This window comes from Ranitomeya imitator, chromosome 7 (assembly GCF_032444005.1).
Source record: "Ranitomeya imitator isolate aRanImi1 chromosome 7, aRanImi1.pri, whole genome shotgun sequence".
NCBI lineage: Eukaryota > Metazoa > Chordata > Amphibia > Anura > Dendrobatidae > Ranitomeya > Ranitomeya imitator.
Window position 1 is genome coordinate 52,041,425 of NC_091288.1, and position 14,107 is coordinate 52,055,531.

General features: G+C 47.9%; 1 protein-coding gene across 1 annotated transcript in view; it reads right to left on the bottom strand.

Moving 5' to 3' along the window:
* CWC22 (CWC22 spliceosome associated protein homolog) overlaps nt 1–14,107 on the bottom strand; it is a 100,442-nt gene that overhangs the window by 12,649 nt on the left and 73,686 nt on the right. Inside the window, exons 14-16 of the mRNA XM_069733225.1 lie at nt 11,286–11,363; nt 3,642–3,794; nt 2,059–2,186 (exon numbers count right to left, since the gene is read on the bottom strand). Of these exons, the coding sequence (XP_069589326.1) occupies nt 2,059–2,186; nt 3,642–3,794; nt 11,286–11,363 (359 nt within the window). The remainder of the gene's footprint in view (nt 1–2,058; nt 2,187–3,641; nt 3,795–11,285; nt 11,364–14,107) is intronic.

Below are 14,107 nucleotides of genomic sequence, written 5' to 3' on the forward strand. Positions count from 1 at the left end.
GCCATATACGGTGCTCTGCACCGTTCATTGTGCCCCATATCTGTGCCCATATACGGTGCTCTGCACCGTTCATTGTGCCCCATTGCTGTGCCATATACGGTGCTCTGCACCGTTCATTGTGCCCCATTGCTGTGCCATATACGGTGCTTTGCACCGTTCATTGTGCCCTATTGCTGTGCCATATACGGTGCTCTGCACCGTTCATTGTGCCCCATAGAAATCTCTGCCGCCGCTGCTGCAATAAAAAAAAAACCACATACTCACCTCCCTTGATTGCAGCTCCCGGCGTCTCGTTCCGGCGCCTCCATCTTCCCGGCGTCTCTGCTCTGACTGATCAGGCAGAGGGCGCCGCGCACACTGTATGCGTCATCGCGCCCTCTGCCTGAACAGTCAGAGCGCAGACGCCGGGAAGATGGAGGCGCCGGCCGGGAAGATGGAGCGGCGCCCGGTGGCTGGAACGAGGACAGGTGAATATGCTATACTTACCTAGTCCTGGCAATCCTCGCGCTGTCCCTCTGCCTGGTCTTCGGTGCCGCAGCTCTTCCTGTCAGCGGTCACCGGCACCGCTGATTAGAGGAATGAATAGGCGGCTCCGCCCCTATGGGAGGTGGAGCCGCTTATTCATATCTCTAATGAGCGGTCCCACGTGATGACCGCTGAAGAGGGGAAGAAGCTGCAGCACAGAAGCCCGTGGGACGGCAGGGACAGCGCGAGGATCGCTGGGACTAGGTAAGTATACCTCAGCGCCCTCACCCCCTCACCCGCCGACCCTGCCACCCACATTGACTCGAGTATAAGCCGAGAGGGGCACTTTCAGCCCAAAAATTTGGGCTGAAAAGCTCGGCTTATACTCGAGTATATACGGTATATATATATAGATAGATAGATAGATATATATATAGATATATATATATAGATATATATATATATATAGATATATATATATAGATATATATATATTTTACATAAAAACTTGATTTTCACAATATTTTTTTTCTCAATTATTCTATGAAGCATTCCCTTTAAAGAGTTGTCCAGGTTTGGCATGAAAGTCTGAAGTCATTCAATGTGACAGCAGAGTTGTGAATCCTCACAGCGCACAATGTCAGGTGGCGGTGGTGAGAGCAGGCAGTCATGGGGCTGCAAGTATGCGATATGCGTATTTCTGGCCAAATTCTGACTAGATGTGGGCGGCCTTGCACAATTCTCTTGAACTGAGTGAGGCTGCGCACGTCTAGTCATAATGATGATGGGAGTAAGCATATCACATACTTGAAGTCACATGACTGCCCGCTCTGCGCCCTGGAGAGTCCCGACATCGAGCACTGAGCATGCTGTGAAGATTCACAAGTCTGCAGTCATACAGTGTGACTGCAGACTTTTGTACCAAACTTGGTATGGCTTCTAGAACGCTTGTTCCTAAAGATTTACCATTTACCAGAAAAGTTGGTCAGTGACTTATAAACTACTTGTGGAAGTCTACAATCTATGTCTGTTGCTTGATATCCCTCCCTTGATAAGATATATAGGTACCTATATAGAATGAAAGGATCATCATGTTCGAATTGCATAATGATTTTCTTTTTTCTGATGTTTTTCTATGTTTTCATAGTTTGTAAGCTTGCGAGCAGGGCCCTCATTCCTCCTGGTATCTGTTTTGAACTGTATTTCTGTTATGCTGTAATGTCTATGGTCTGTACAAGTCCCCTCTATAATTTGTAAAGCGCTGCGGAATATGTTGGCGCTATATAAATAAAAATTATTATTATATTATATTATGTTGGAAATGTCTACAAAAGTGGCTAACATGGAAAATCCCATTAAGTCGATATCTACTCAATGTGGCTTTCCATGTTAGCCACTTTTGGATTTGAAAATCTCACATGCCAATTTATCCAGAAATGTTTTAAAATATCTATAAAATCATAAGTTGCCAAGTTTTACCAATCAATTTTCATTGTGATAGCTTTCATTTTCACATAGGAGTTCCCAGTATTTCAGATTCAATGAAAGAAATGTGCAACTGGGTGAAAAGGTAGGCGAGATGGAAATACTTACATGTCCTTCAGTCTGGCATTGAGCTTTGGGAGCCCCATATATTCACACAGTTCCTGGAAGAATATTTTCACAAATATTCTACTGGATGATGTTGTGGTTTCTTCGCTAAGATTTATGCACTCAAGAACCTGCAATACAAAAAGTTCTAAAATAAATATTTACGTGTATAAAATGGTTTTTAAAAAAATCAAGTTATAGTTGTAACGTGTGCATTTAAGAGATGTGCGGACGGGGAAAATTCTTCTTAAAAGGGTTCTGAACAGCTTAAAAAGCCCTAATCCCCCTCATCCCTGCGGGTCTCTTCTTACGGGATAACTGGGACATCCTAAGAGTGGATTATTACATCTTTTAATATTTGTAACCAGTTTGAGGTCTATAAGAATCATTTTCATCAACAGGAAAATCTCATTAGTCTGCAGTGATTTTGTCTTTGCCTTAAATAAAACACGAAAACAGCTGATAAGTTTTCAATCAGGAGATTTAAAAAAATACACAGCGCTTCTAAACAAAACAAAAAAAAAAAAATAAGAAAAAAAAACTACTACTAAATATATATATATATATATATATATATATATATATATATATATATATATATATATATATATATATACACACTAAAATGTTGATTATACAGACTGAATATAAATCTAGTACCCGTGCCTTTTCCTGGATTCCGGTTAAAATCGCTGGTTACATGACCTAAGCTGAAAAATTTTGCGATCATCTCACGTCACAACATTTTTCACCTAAAGACTATCACCTGGTTTTTAGCGCTCCATCCGAGAGCAGAATCATATAGGTGCAAAGATCATGATTATAGCATTGTGTCAATCCCTGGTCTTTGATAAAATACTGCTTTGTCTACTGTATCTCTGCTAGTCCTCTCAATTATAAGCATCTGCGATGTAGTGCTCCATGTTCCTAAGTGTCTGCTATCTCTGCCTCCACCATTGATTGACAACTTTCTCCCTATCAATGCAGTGTAGGCAGAAAGCTGACAATTTATGGCACAAGCGGCTTTAAAGGAGCTCATTATTGAGAAGACTGACCGAGATGCAGCAGATGAAGTATTTGATCAAAAAGTACAGGAAGAAGTTCCGCGAGTGCCATCAGCATCTCTGTCGCCATTTCGATGCTGCCCTTATATTGGGAAACATAAAACTTGTGACATATTACCTTTAAAAAAAAACACTAAGGTTATGTGTCACAGTTGCATGGAAGATTTTACATGCAAATCATGCAGTACAAAATTAAAAACAGCCAGAAATGTGAGAATTGGCAATTTTAATGTAGACTTCTGGGAGGAACAATCCGCTTAAAAAGCGCACAATACCTGTAAAGTTCTCTAAAAAAAAGCTTTTCTATAGGCTAGCTGCAGGAGAGCTTTATAATTGATCTTCTTACATAGATATGTTTCTGTTCACTGGACAGAATCCATATAATATGTGGCACGGGACAAGAGGCTTCCAAGTGCACATGGAATGAATAGAATCGTGCAATAAAGCTGAAAGCTCTACAGCGCAGACAGCGAGCAATTGAAAAGACTAATTGAAACCCAGCAAAGACAAATAGTCACTTACACTCCAAGGAATCGAGTCTGTGTAGAGGAGATGGGCAAACATCTTTGCAACATTTCTCAGCTTGTTCGTTTCCAGGCGGTGAATAGTCTCGTACTGCTCTCTGAAAATGCTTTCAAAAGACTCCATGTATTCTTTCTTTAGCAAACAGAAACGCTGGAGGAGAAAGTAAAACGTTCTCAATTACACAGTAGACCAGAAAGAAAAAAAATGATTTTAGAGATCGTAAAACTAAACTTAATATATAGTTAATAACTAATTGCAGTACATCGTAATGGTAGATCCCCCGCTAGGAACCAGAACAGGAATGATGAGCCGCTCCATGAAAGTGGTTCCCGCTCTAGTAGCAAGTATCAAGCAGTTGTTGTGTTAGCAAAAACAGGATTTTTGGTTGCTTACCGTAAAATCTGTTTCTTGAAGCCTCCATTGGGGGACACAGGAACCATGGGTGTATGCTGCTGCCACTAGGAGGCTGACACTATGCAAATAAAAAAGTTAGCTCCTCCTCTGCAGTGTACACCCCACCGACTGGCATTATACTCTTCAGTTAGTGAGAAAGCAGTAGGAGAAAAGAACAAGGTTGAAAAACCATAACCACAAACTTGAGAACTGTAAACGTGAGAACAGTCATAAAACAGATAACAGAAACATTGGGAGGGAGCCGTGTCCCCCAATGGAGGCTTCAAGAAACAGATTTTACGGTAAGCAACCAAAAATCCTGTTTTCTTTATCGCCTCTCATTGGGGGACACAGGAACCATGGGACGTCCCAAAGCAGTCCCACGGGTGGGAAAGACAGACTTCCATCAGGTCAGAGGACTCACCACTGCCGCCTGCAAGATCCTTCTGCCTAGGCCGGCGTCCGCCGAAGCGTAGGTATGGACCTTGTAAAATTTGGCGAACGTGTGGATGGAAGACCAAGTTGCCGCTTTGCAAAGCTGTAAGGCGGAAGCCCTGTGGTGCACCGCCCAGGAGGCGCCGACTGCCCGGGTAGAGTGAGCCTTAATCCCAGGAGGGGGCACTCTGTTCTTGACCCGGTAAGCCTCCAAAATTGCCAATCTGATCCAGCGAGCAATAGTCGCTTTAGAAGCCGGTTGGCCTCTGCGCGTGCCATCAGGAATGACGAAAAAGGAATCCGTCTTCCGGAAAGTGGACGTTCTGTCCAGATAGATCCTCACTGCCCTGACGAGGTCCAGCTTGTTCAATGATCGCTCCAGAGGATGAGTCGGAACTGGACAAAAGGAAGGTAGAACGATGTCCTCGTTGAGGTGGAAGGTGGAAACCACCTTAGGAAGAAAGGAAGGTGGGAGCCGGAAGACCACCTTGTCCTGGTGAATGACCAAAAACGGAGGGCGGCAAGACAGGGCCGCCAACTCGGAAACGCGGCGAATAGACGTGATGGCCACAAGAAAGGTCACCTTCCAAGATAGAACTGATAGAGGAATCTCCCTAAGAGGTTCAAAGGGGGAAACCCTCAGAACGTCCAGTACCAGGTTTAAGTCCCATGCCTCCACAGGGGCCCTGTACGGCGGGACAGCATGGGCTACCCCTTGAAAGAAGGTCTTAACTTGTGGCCGAGAGGCCAAGGTCTTCTGAAAGAGGATGGAAAGCGCAGAGACCTGACCCTTCAGGGAGCTAAGCGCCAGGCCCGAATCCAGTCCTGCCTGAAGGAAGGCCAAAAGAGAAGGCAGGGAAAAAACCATAGGCGGAACGCGGTTGGACTCGCACCAACGGAAGTAAGCCTTCCAGGTGCGGTAGTAGATCCTGGAAGACGAAGGCTTCCGAGCCTGAATCATAGTGTGAATCACCCGGTCCGAGAGGCCGGACGCTCTTAAAACCGCGGTCTCAACAGCCACGCCGTTAAACTGAGCGACCGAGAATTCGGGTGGCAGATCGGACCCTGGGACAGCAGATCGGGCCTGTCTGGAAGGCGCCAGGGAGCGTCCGCGAGAAGGTTGACGAGCTCCGCGAACCAAGCTCTCCTGGGCCAATCCGGGGCGATCAGGATGACCGGCACCCCTTCCGCTTTGATTTTCTTCAACAGCTTGGGAAGTAATGGAAGGGGTGGGAACAGGTAGGGCAGCTCGAACTGTGACCAAGGAATGGCCAGAGCATCGACGTCCACTGCGAGAGGATCGCGGGACCTGGAGACGAACTGCGGAACCTTCCTGTTGATTCGAGACGCCGTGAGATCCACATCCGGAGTCCCCCATCGAAGGCAAATCTGATGGAAGACCTCCGGATGCAAGGACCATTCCCCTGCCGCGAGGCCCTCGCGGCTGAGGAAGTCGGCGGCCCAGTTGTCCACGCCGGGGATATGCACCGCGGATATCACCGGAACCGTTGCCTCTGCCCAAAGGAGGATCTTGGATACCTCGGCAAGGGCCAAGGAGCTCCGGGTCCCCCCCTGATGGTTGACATACGCCACAGCCGTGGCGTTGTCCGTCTGGATCCGGACTGGAAGGCCCCTGAGGATCCTTTCCCAGTGGCGGAGGGACAGAAAGATGGCCCGAATCTCGAGGACATTGATTGGCAGAGATGACTCCTGCAACGACCAACGGCCCTGAACCGTCAGGTGGCGAAAAACCGCACCCCAGCCGATCAGGCTGGCGTCCGTTGTCACCACCTGCCAGTGAACTGGAAGGAAGGACCTGCCCTGGGAGATGAGAGGTGACATCAGCCACCAGTTGAGGGACCGCTTGACCCGAGAAGAGAGCCTGATCGGCCGATCCAGGGAGAAGACAGACCTGTCCCACTGAGACAGAATGGCTTGCTGAAGGGGTCGCGAATGAAATTGGGCGAAGGGAATCGCTTCCAAGGTAGCCACCATCCTCCCCAAAACCTTCATGGCCGATCGGAGGGAGGGAGGCCGAGGACCCTGGAGCAAGCGTATGTCCCGACAAAGAGTGGATCTCTTGTCCTTGGGAAGGAAGACTCTGCTCTGACGAGTGTCGAAAAGCATGCCCAGAAAGATGATGCGCTGAGAAGGAATAAGGCAGGACTTCTTCCGGTTGACCAGCCACCCGAAACGGGCTAAGGTGTCGAGAACAATGGACAGGCTTTCGTGGGCCTGAGCAAAGGACGGAGCCTTGATGAGAATGTCGTCGAGGTATGGAAATAGGACCAGGCCTCTGACTCTCAATATTGCCATCAGCGCCGCCATGATCTTCGTGAACACCCTTGGAGCGGTTGCGAGACCGAACGGCAGGGCGACGAATTGAAAGTGTTCCTGTTGTACTGCGAAGCGCAGGAAACGGTGATGTCCGGGAAATACCGGGACATGGAGGTAGGCGTCCTGGATATCTATTGAGCATAGAAATTCCTGGGCCTCCATGGAAGCAATTACTGAACGAAGGGATTCCATCCTGAAGTGTCTCAGGCGAACTCTCCTGTTCAGCAATTTGAGGTCCAGAATGGGGCGAACCTTGCCGTCTTTTTTCGGTACCACAAAAAGGTTCGAGTAGAAACCCGTGAACCGTTCTTTCTCTGGGACGGGAACGATTACCCCGGATTTGAGCAGAGAAGCGATGGCTGCGAAGAAGCCCGGAACTAGAGCGGGATCTCTTGGAGGACGGGATTGGAAGAAACGATCCCTGGGTCGGGAGGCGAACTCTATCTTGTATCCCGAGGATACAACTTCCCTGACCCATGCGTCCTCCACTGCGGAAATCCAGACGTCCCTGAAGAAGAGAAGACGGCCGCCCAACCTGGGAGGTGGGCTGGGGTCTTGCCGAGAGTCATGCCGAGGTGGATCTTCCAGTCCTGGGCCTGGAGGATCTACCCTGGGAATAGCGAGGACGCCAGGACGGAGTGGGCCTAAAGGACACCGCCTTCTTCTCCTGACGTGCCTGTGGCCTCTGTTGCTGCTGGGAAAAGGAGTTTGACGCAGCGAAGCGACGAAAGGGCCGAAAAGAGCGAAACTGCCGTCTAGGAGGAGGGCGACGAGGCTTAGCCTGGGGGAGAAGAGAACTTGTACCCCCGGTGGCGTCCTTAATGATTTGATCCAGCTGGGAACCAAAGAGACGAGAGCCCTGGAAGGGCAGACTAGTGAGGGACTTTTTAGAAGATAAATCCGCCTGCCAGGCCTTGAGCCAAACGGTGCGGCGGATGGCAACGGCATTGCTGGAAGCCTGAGCCGCACAAGACGCGACATCCAGGGAGGCAGAGACCAGGTATTCACCGGCGTGGGAAATCTGGTTGGCAAGCTCCGCTAGTTGCATGGGAGGCGCCCCGTCCAGGATACCTCGACGGAGTTCTTTGGCCCATTTGGAGATGGATTTAGAAACCCAAGTGGAAGCAAAAGCTGGGCATATGGCCGCTGCAGCCGCTTCAAAAGCTGACTTCGCAAAGGATTCTATAGCCCTATCATTAGAGTCCTTCAGAGATGCTCCGCCTGACAGAGGAAGCACCGTGTTGGTGGACAGCCTGGACACAGGTGGATCCACCGAGGGAGAGACCGTCCAATTGGCGGTAACTTCTGGAGAAAAGGGATATAGCACACCCAGGCGTTTTCCCCTCTGAAAACGCCTAGTGGGGTTCTCTCTCTCTCTGGACATGATTTCCTCGAATTCAGGATGAGGAGCAAAAAACTTGGAAGGTGGTTTGGCCCGTCTAAACGAAACCGCCTGATCTGCGGGTTCCGTAGAGGGATCCTTTATGCCACAAGATTGGTTTACTGCCACAATGAGATTCTGGACCATCTCCCTCATGGTGGCGATTTGGTTAGAATCCAGCTCCGAAATATCCTCCGAGGGCGCATCAGAGTGTGCCTCGCCTGACTCAGGGGAGGAGGGTCGAGGAGATGCCGACCGCAGGGGAGGGCCGAGTGGCGAGATGGAGCGCGAAGAGGACTCAGACCGACGTTCCTGTCTGGACCTTTTGTGGCTTATCAAGGAGGGCTCGGGCGGCGGTTCCTGCGACCCGCTGGCCACGGCAGGGGTCTGCAGGGGTAACCGATCCAGCGCGGACACCAGGGTTTGAGATACCCGTGTTAAATCCGCCACCGATTGTGACAGAGAGGCGGCCCAGCCTGGGATGGGGGGGTCAGTCTCGGGCGGAACAGCCGGGGGATCCTGGGCGGTGGGAACAATCGGGTTGCTGCAGGACTGACACAGCGGGGAGGACTGACCTGAGGGAAGTTTGCTGTTACAGGACGAACATGCAAAGTAGGTGACTAGGGCAGAAGATGAAGAAGTCGGAGGACGAGAGCGGCCCCCTTTAGAGTTAGACATTTTGAAGAGGTCCCTGAAGAAAATGCCAGGTTAGGGGACAGTGGGGCAGAGGAGGGTGTCAGTCTGCAGTGCAGAGCTACTCACGGCAGACGAAAAGCCCGGATACCAGGAGCTGCAGGAAGATGCTGTGGATCCCCGGCGCAGATGGCGTGCTGCGTCCCCGGACCGAGCGCTCTGCGAAGTTTCCCGGCGCAGGAGCGTGGCAGAATGAAGGAGACTCGTGCCCTAAGCGTCCAGCAGCGGCGTGGAGGAAGGGGCGGAGCCAGACGAGATGGCGCCGGTGGGAGGAGAATGCGGAGTTTGTCGGGCGGGAGAAAGCCCGCCCGATGATACCGGAAGTGGGCGAGCGCGTCACCGGAAGTAGGCCCCGGGGAAAGCCGGTGACCGCCGAAAAGATGGTAATCGGCGGTGCGGCGCAAAAAACAGTGCGGGCGCCGCCCGGCTGATAGGCGCGGCAGCCGCCGCAGGAAAGGGGGGAGCGCCGATGCCGGCGCCGGAAGTAGGCCCGGGAAGAGCCGGGGCCTGAATTAGAAGCCAGCGGCCGCTGGATAGGACCGCGGCCGCGCGTCACCTCCCAAGGTACGGCCGCCGGGGAAAACGGTGCGGCTGCCTGAAGGGGGCCGCGCCGCAAAGATTAAAAGGATGCGGCCGCAGGTAAGGCAGTGCGACTGCCTGTGAAAACGCGGCCGCGGTGGAAAACTGCGGGAAGGAATGGGACCTAAGTGTCACCCAGATCGGTGGGTCTCGGAAAAAGGTGCGGCCGCAGGTGGAGAAGTGCGGCCGTAGAAATAGCAGTGCGGCTGCCAGTAAGGCACCGCGCTGCTCAAAAGGAAAACTGCGCAGGAAACAGGAGATCCACAGGGCCCCCTAACTGATAGGGGCACAAATACTCACCTAACTTCCCACGCCGTCGGTACTAACCTTAAGAAGTGGAAGGTATTAGACGTCCGTGTAGTGGTGACGGACGTCCTCGTCTCCTCCGACCGACAGGCTCTGGTGGGCGAGTGGGTGGGGGACGGAGCCAGGACCGGACTTCTGAGCACGCTTCTGTGCCAGGATCTTGGTCCTGCTGTGGGATCTATGAGGATACGGGGTGGCAGTACACGCCGTACTCATAGTCCATAATGTGGGAGTACAGGTGTGACTGTTCACCCTGTATCCCTCCGGAAACCTGAAAAGGAACGACGCACATTGAGGTAGATAAGGGTCTAATGAAAGACCCGTGTCCACCTCCTACTGACACTAAGCTAAACTGAAGAGTATAATGCCAGTCGGTGGGGTGTACACTGCAGAGGAGGAGCTAACTTTTTTATTTGCATAGTGTCAGCCTCCTAGTGGCAGCAGCATACACCCATGGTTCCTGTGTCCCCCAATGAGAGGCGATAAAGAAAAAAACAGTCGCAATCCGTCGAATTTTGAAAAAGACGGATCCGGCGACTGATGCCGTCGGATCCGTTTATTTCTCATAGACTTGTATTAGCAATGGATGGCCTCACATTTCATCTGTTGCTCGCCGGATGGCTTGTCCGGCGGCCAGCGACATTGCACAAAGTAACGTTCTTTGTCTCCGTCGAAAAAACTGACAGCGATGGATCCGTCCGTCAGAATAGAAGCCTATGGCGCCGAATCCGTCAAATGACGGAATTCGGCGACGGATTCCTTTTTTTTTTAACTGAGCATGCTCCGATTTATTTAGCCTGCCCCCCTAGTCGAAACCATCGAAAAAACAGATCCGTTGCATCAGTTTTTCACAATCTGAAAAAAAAATAAATAATCTGACTCAACTTCACCAGGTTTTGTCATGAAAAACACAAGTATAACGTGATACCTGCATTTGCTGCAGCGTTATTGCACCATCCATTGCTTTCAATGGGTGAAAAATTCTGCAAAAACGCTGAAGAAACACTGAAAGAAGTGACACGCTGCATTTTGCAAAAAAAAAAAAAAAAAAAAAACAAGGAGTGCGCATGAGGTTTCTGAAATCTCAGACTTTGGTATTGTGAAGCGCAGCTGAAAATTTGCATTAAAAAAAATGCAGCAAAAATGCAACATTTTTAGTGTTCTTAGCGCCGCTTCTTTTTTTTTTTTTTTAAAGAAGTTTACAGTACATGGTTTTCTTTTCTTGGAAAACTTTAAATAAACACCTAATTGGTATTTTTTTTTTTTAAAGTTGTATAGAAGTTTATAGGGAAAAAAAGACATACAGAAAGTGTACTGTGCTTGGCAAAGATAATGCAAGAATGCAGAAATACCCCAACCTGGTTTCACATCAAGGGAGATGACCTTTATACGCTATTGTTATGCTTCTAAACCCCTGGTGGATTACAATTTTATTGTTCTTGATACCTTGTAGAAACCAAAAGGAATTTATTATGGTCTTTTCAAGACAAAAGGAAAAACTAACAAAATTGACTTACCCCGGCAAGCAACCCAAAAAACTTCTCGTAGGTTCTCTGCTGAGCGCAGCAATCCAATATCATGTTGCAAAGTTCTTTCTGTGTAAAAATAAAAATTGAAATATTCCGTAAGCAGATTTTCTTTCCACAGCTGCAGCACAATGGACTGTACGCTAAATGTGCAGAGAGGCATTTCCCATTTGTTTTACTTCTTAAGTAACTGTAATGAATACAATAAAATATGATTGCGTTAGAGGTTTGTGCATAGCGGCCCAATACTGATGACAATGCACGCCGAGACTTTTATTACTGCACATGACATTATATTTGGAGCACAATTCAGCATTAATAAATATGTTAAGCGCAGCATATGTTCTTAAAGGAACGTTTTGCAAAAAAAAAATTGACAGCAAAAAAAAAAAAAAGCTGCACCAACAGGCAAGTCAGAAGTAGATATAATAGTGTGTGCAGCTCAAACTGCCCGGGACTTCTTTCTCAGTAACAGGATTGGATGAAAAGGATTCATAGTCTCATCCAGATTGTGATGCCTGAGCGAGAGTATGATCCATTATAAACAGCTGCCATCTCAGTGAGTTCATTCTTGAACTAGTGAATAATTTTATTAGCACAATCACTAATTTTGCGCCATACCTCTACTGCGTCAGGGAGATATGATTTGTCCCTTACTCAAGCTCCTCGCAGCCATCCATCATCTCACCGGGAGCCACCTCCTCTCTGTCTTGTGCCGTCACCGGCGCCTGCGCTCTGCAATTATTTCTCGGGCCTGCGCCGTGCGCGCTGCCCTGGAACTTACATCAAGTGATGCAAGTAGATCGCGCCAGCACTGCGGGGCCCGGAATCTGGCGCCTGTCCAGTGGAGCGGGTCACTGTGTTCTATTGAAGATAGTGCTGAAGTCTCGCGAGGCTTTACAAATCTCGTGAGACTTCGGCACGATCTTCACTGGAGCACGGTGACCCGCTCCGCTGCGCAGGCGGGCTGGTGACATCACGACAGAGAGGAGGCGGCGCCCGGAGGACACAGGGGAATGATTGACGTCTCGGAGGTGGTTGACACCAGGGGAGAAGACATACCTCCGGGACACAGTACAGGTATGGCGTGAAATTTATAAAAGTGATTATTTCAGCATTCCTAGGGATGCTAAACAGAAGAGCCAGCTTCACAGAATGCAGCCTTAGTGCTGCTGAAGGTGGCTCTTTTACTTAAAAACGCCGACAATGACTCAGAGCATATTGCATGTAAACATGTAAATGTTCTGGAGTGGTCTGGTCACAATTGAGAATCTGTGGTCAGACTTGAAGATTTCTACTCACCAGAGGAAACCATCTAGCTTGAAGGAGCAGCTTTGCCTTGAGGAATGGGCAAAAATCCCGGTTGCAAGATTTGGAAAGCTCATAGAGACTTATCCAAAGCGACTTGCAGCTGTAATTGCTGAAAAAGGAGGCTCTACATAGTACTGACTTGTAGGGGGTGAATAGTTATGCACACTGATTTTGTCCAATTTGCGGTTGCTTTGCAATAAAACAAAAATGTTCACAGCTGCAGGCATGTTGTTTACGTGAACCAATGCAAACCCTCAAAAAAAAAAAATCATTGACATTTCCGGTTGTAAGGTAGCAAAACACGAGAAATGCCAAGGGGGTGAACACTTTTGCAAGCCACTGTACATACACACACACACAATATTAAATTTAAATATATATTTAATATAATATATACACATCTCTAATACTTTTCTCGTGTTAGCACTATATAATAATAATAATTTGCTAAGTGTTATACTTTAGATTTCTATGTTCTAATTTCTCTGAATTATAATGCAAATTCAACTAAGCTCCTGTCCATTAAATAAATTCCATTTCGTGGGCGCACATTATGTAATGTGTTACAATACATGGAGAAAAACTATTCTGGAATCTAAATACCGATCAATAATTTAAGCCCATTGTCACCCTTTATTCTGCGAGGACACTAGTCTGGAGCCTTACTCACCGAGGAAGAGAACATCACAATCAAACTCTACTTATGCGGAATGATTTCAAAACATAAATGCAGCCTGCAGGGTATTATTCTACAAAGCCAATGAATTGTGTCTTGTACAACACTGCAAAACATAGTTTGATGGTAATGAAGTCTGCAGCGGTAGCAAAAGAAATTAATTCTGTGCTCAAATGTGCAAAAAAAGCCCTTATCCCTTGTGGTTTTTAGTAATTAACTATTTTAACATTTTAATTAAAAAAAAAAAAAAAGTCAAATCTTAAAAGGCAATTTGAGAAGTTTGACGGCATTTCAATTTGTTTTGATGCATGCCAAGTACACAGTAGAGTGGTCTTTAAAAAAACAATAGCCCAATTTCCCAAGAATTTTTTTTGTACTTTACATGATTTAGGGAAGTTGTTTACCGATAATAATAATAATAATAATAATAATAATAAAAAACAACAATGTCTACATGTCTCCCCAAGACCTCTTTCACACTTCTGATTTTCTTATGGGTGTTCTAACCATATTTTTATTTACGTATAGAACGCATAACTATAAAATAAAATTAAAATGCATGTAGCATATGGATGCGTTGGCATGTCATCAGTGGTATGTGTAATGGCTTGGATTTCAATAGCTAAGCCAGTCCCCTTCTCCACTGAGAAGCTGCGACAGAAGAGAGCTGGCTTAGGCTACGTTCACATTTGCGCTGTGCGGCGCTGCGTCGGCGACGCAACGCACAACGCAAATATGAACGCATGCACAAACGCTGCGTTTTCCGACGCATGCGTCGCTTTTTGCATGGTTTTGGGTGCAGGAAAAACTGCATCATGCTGCGTTC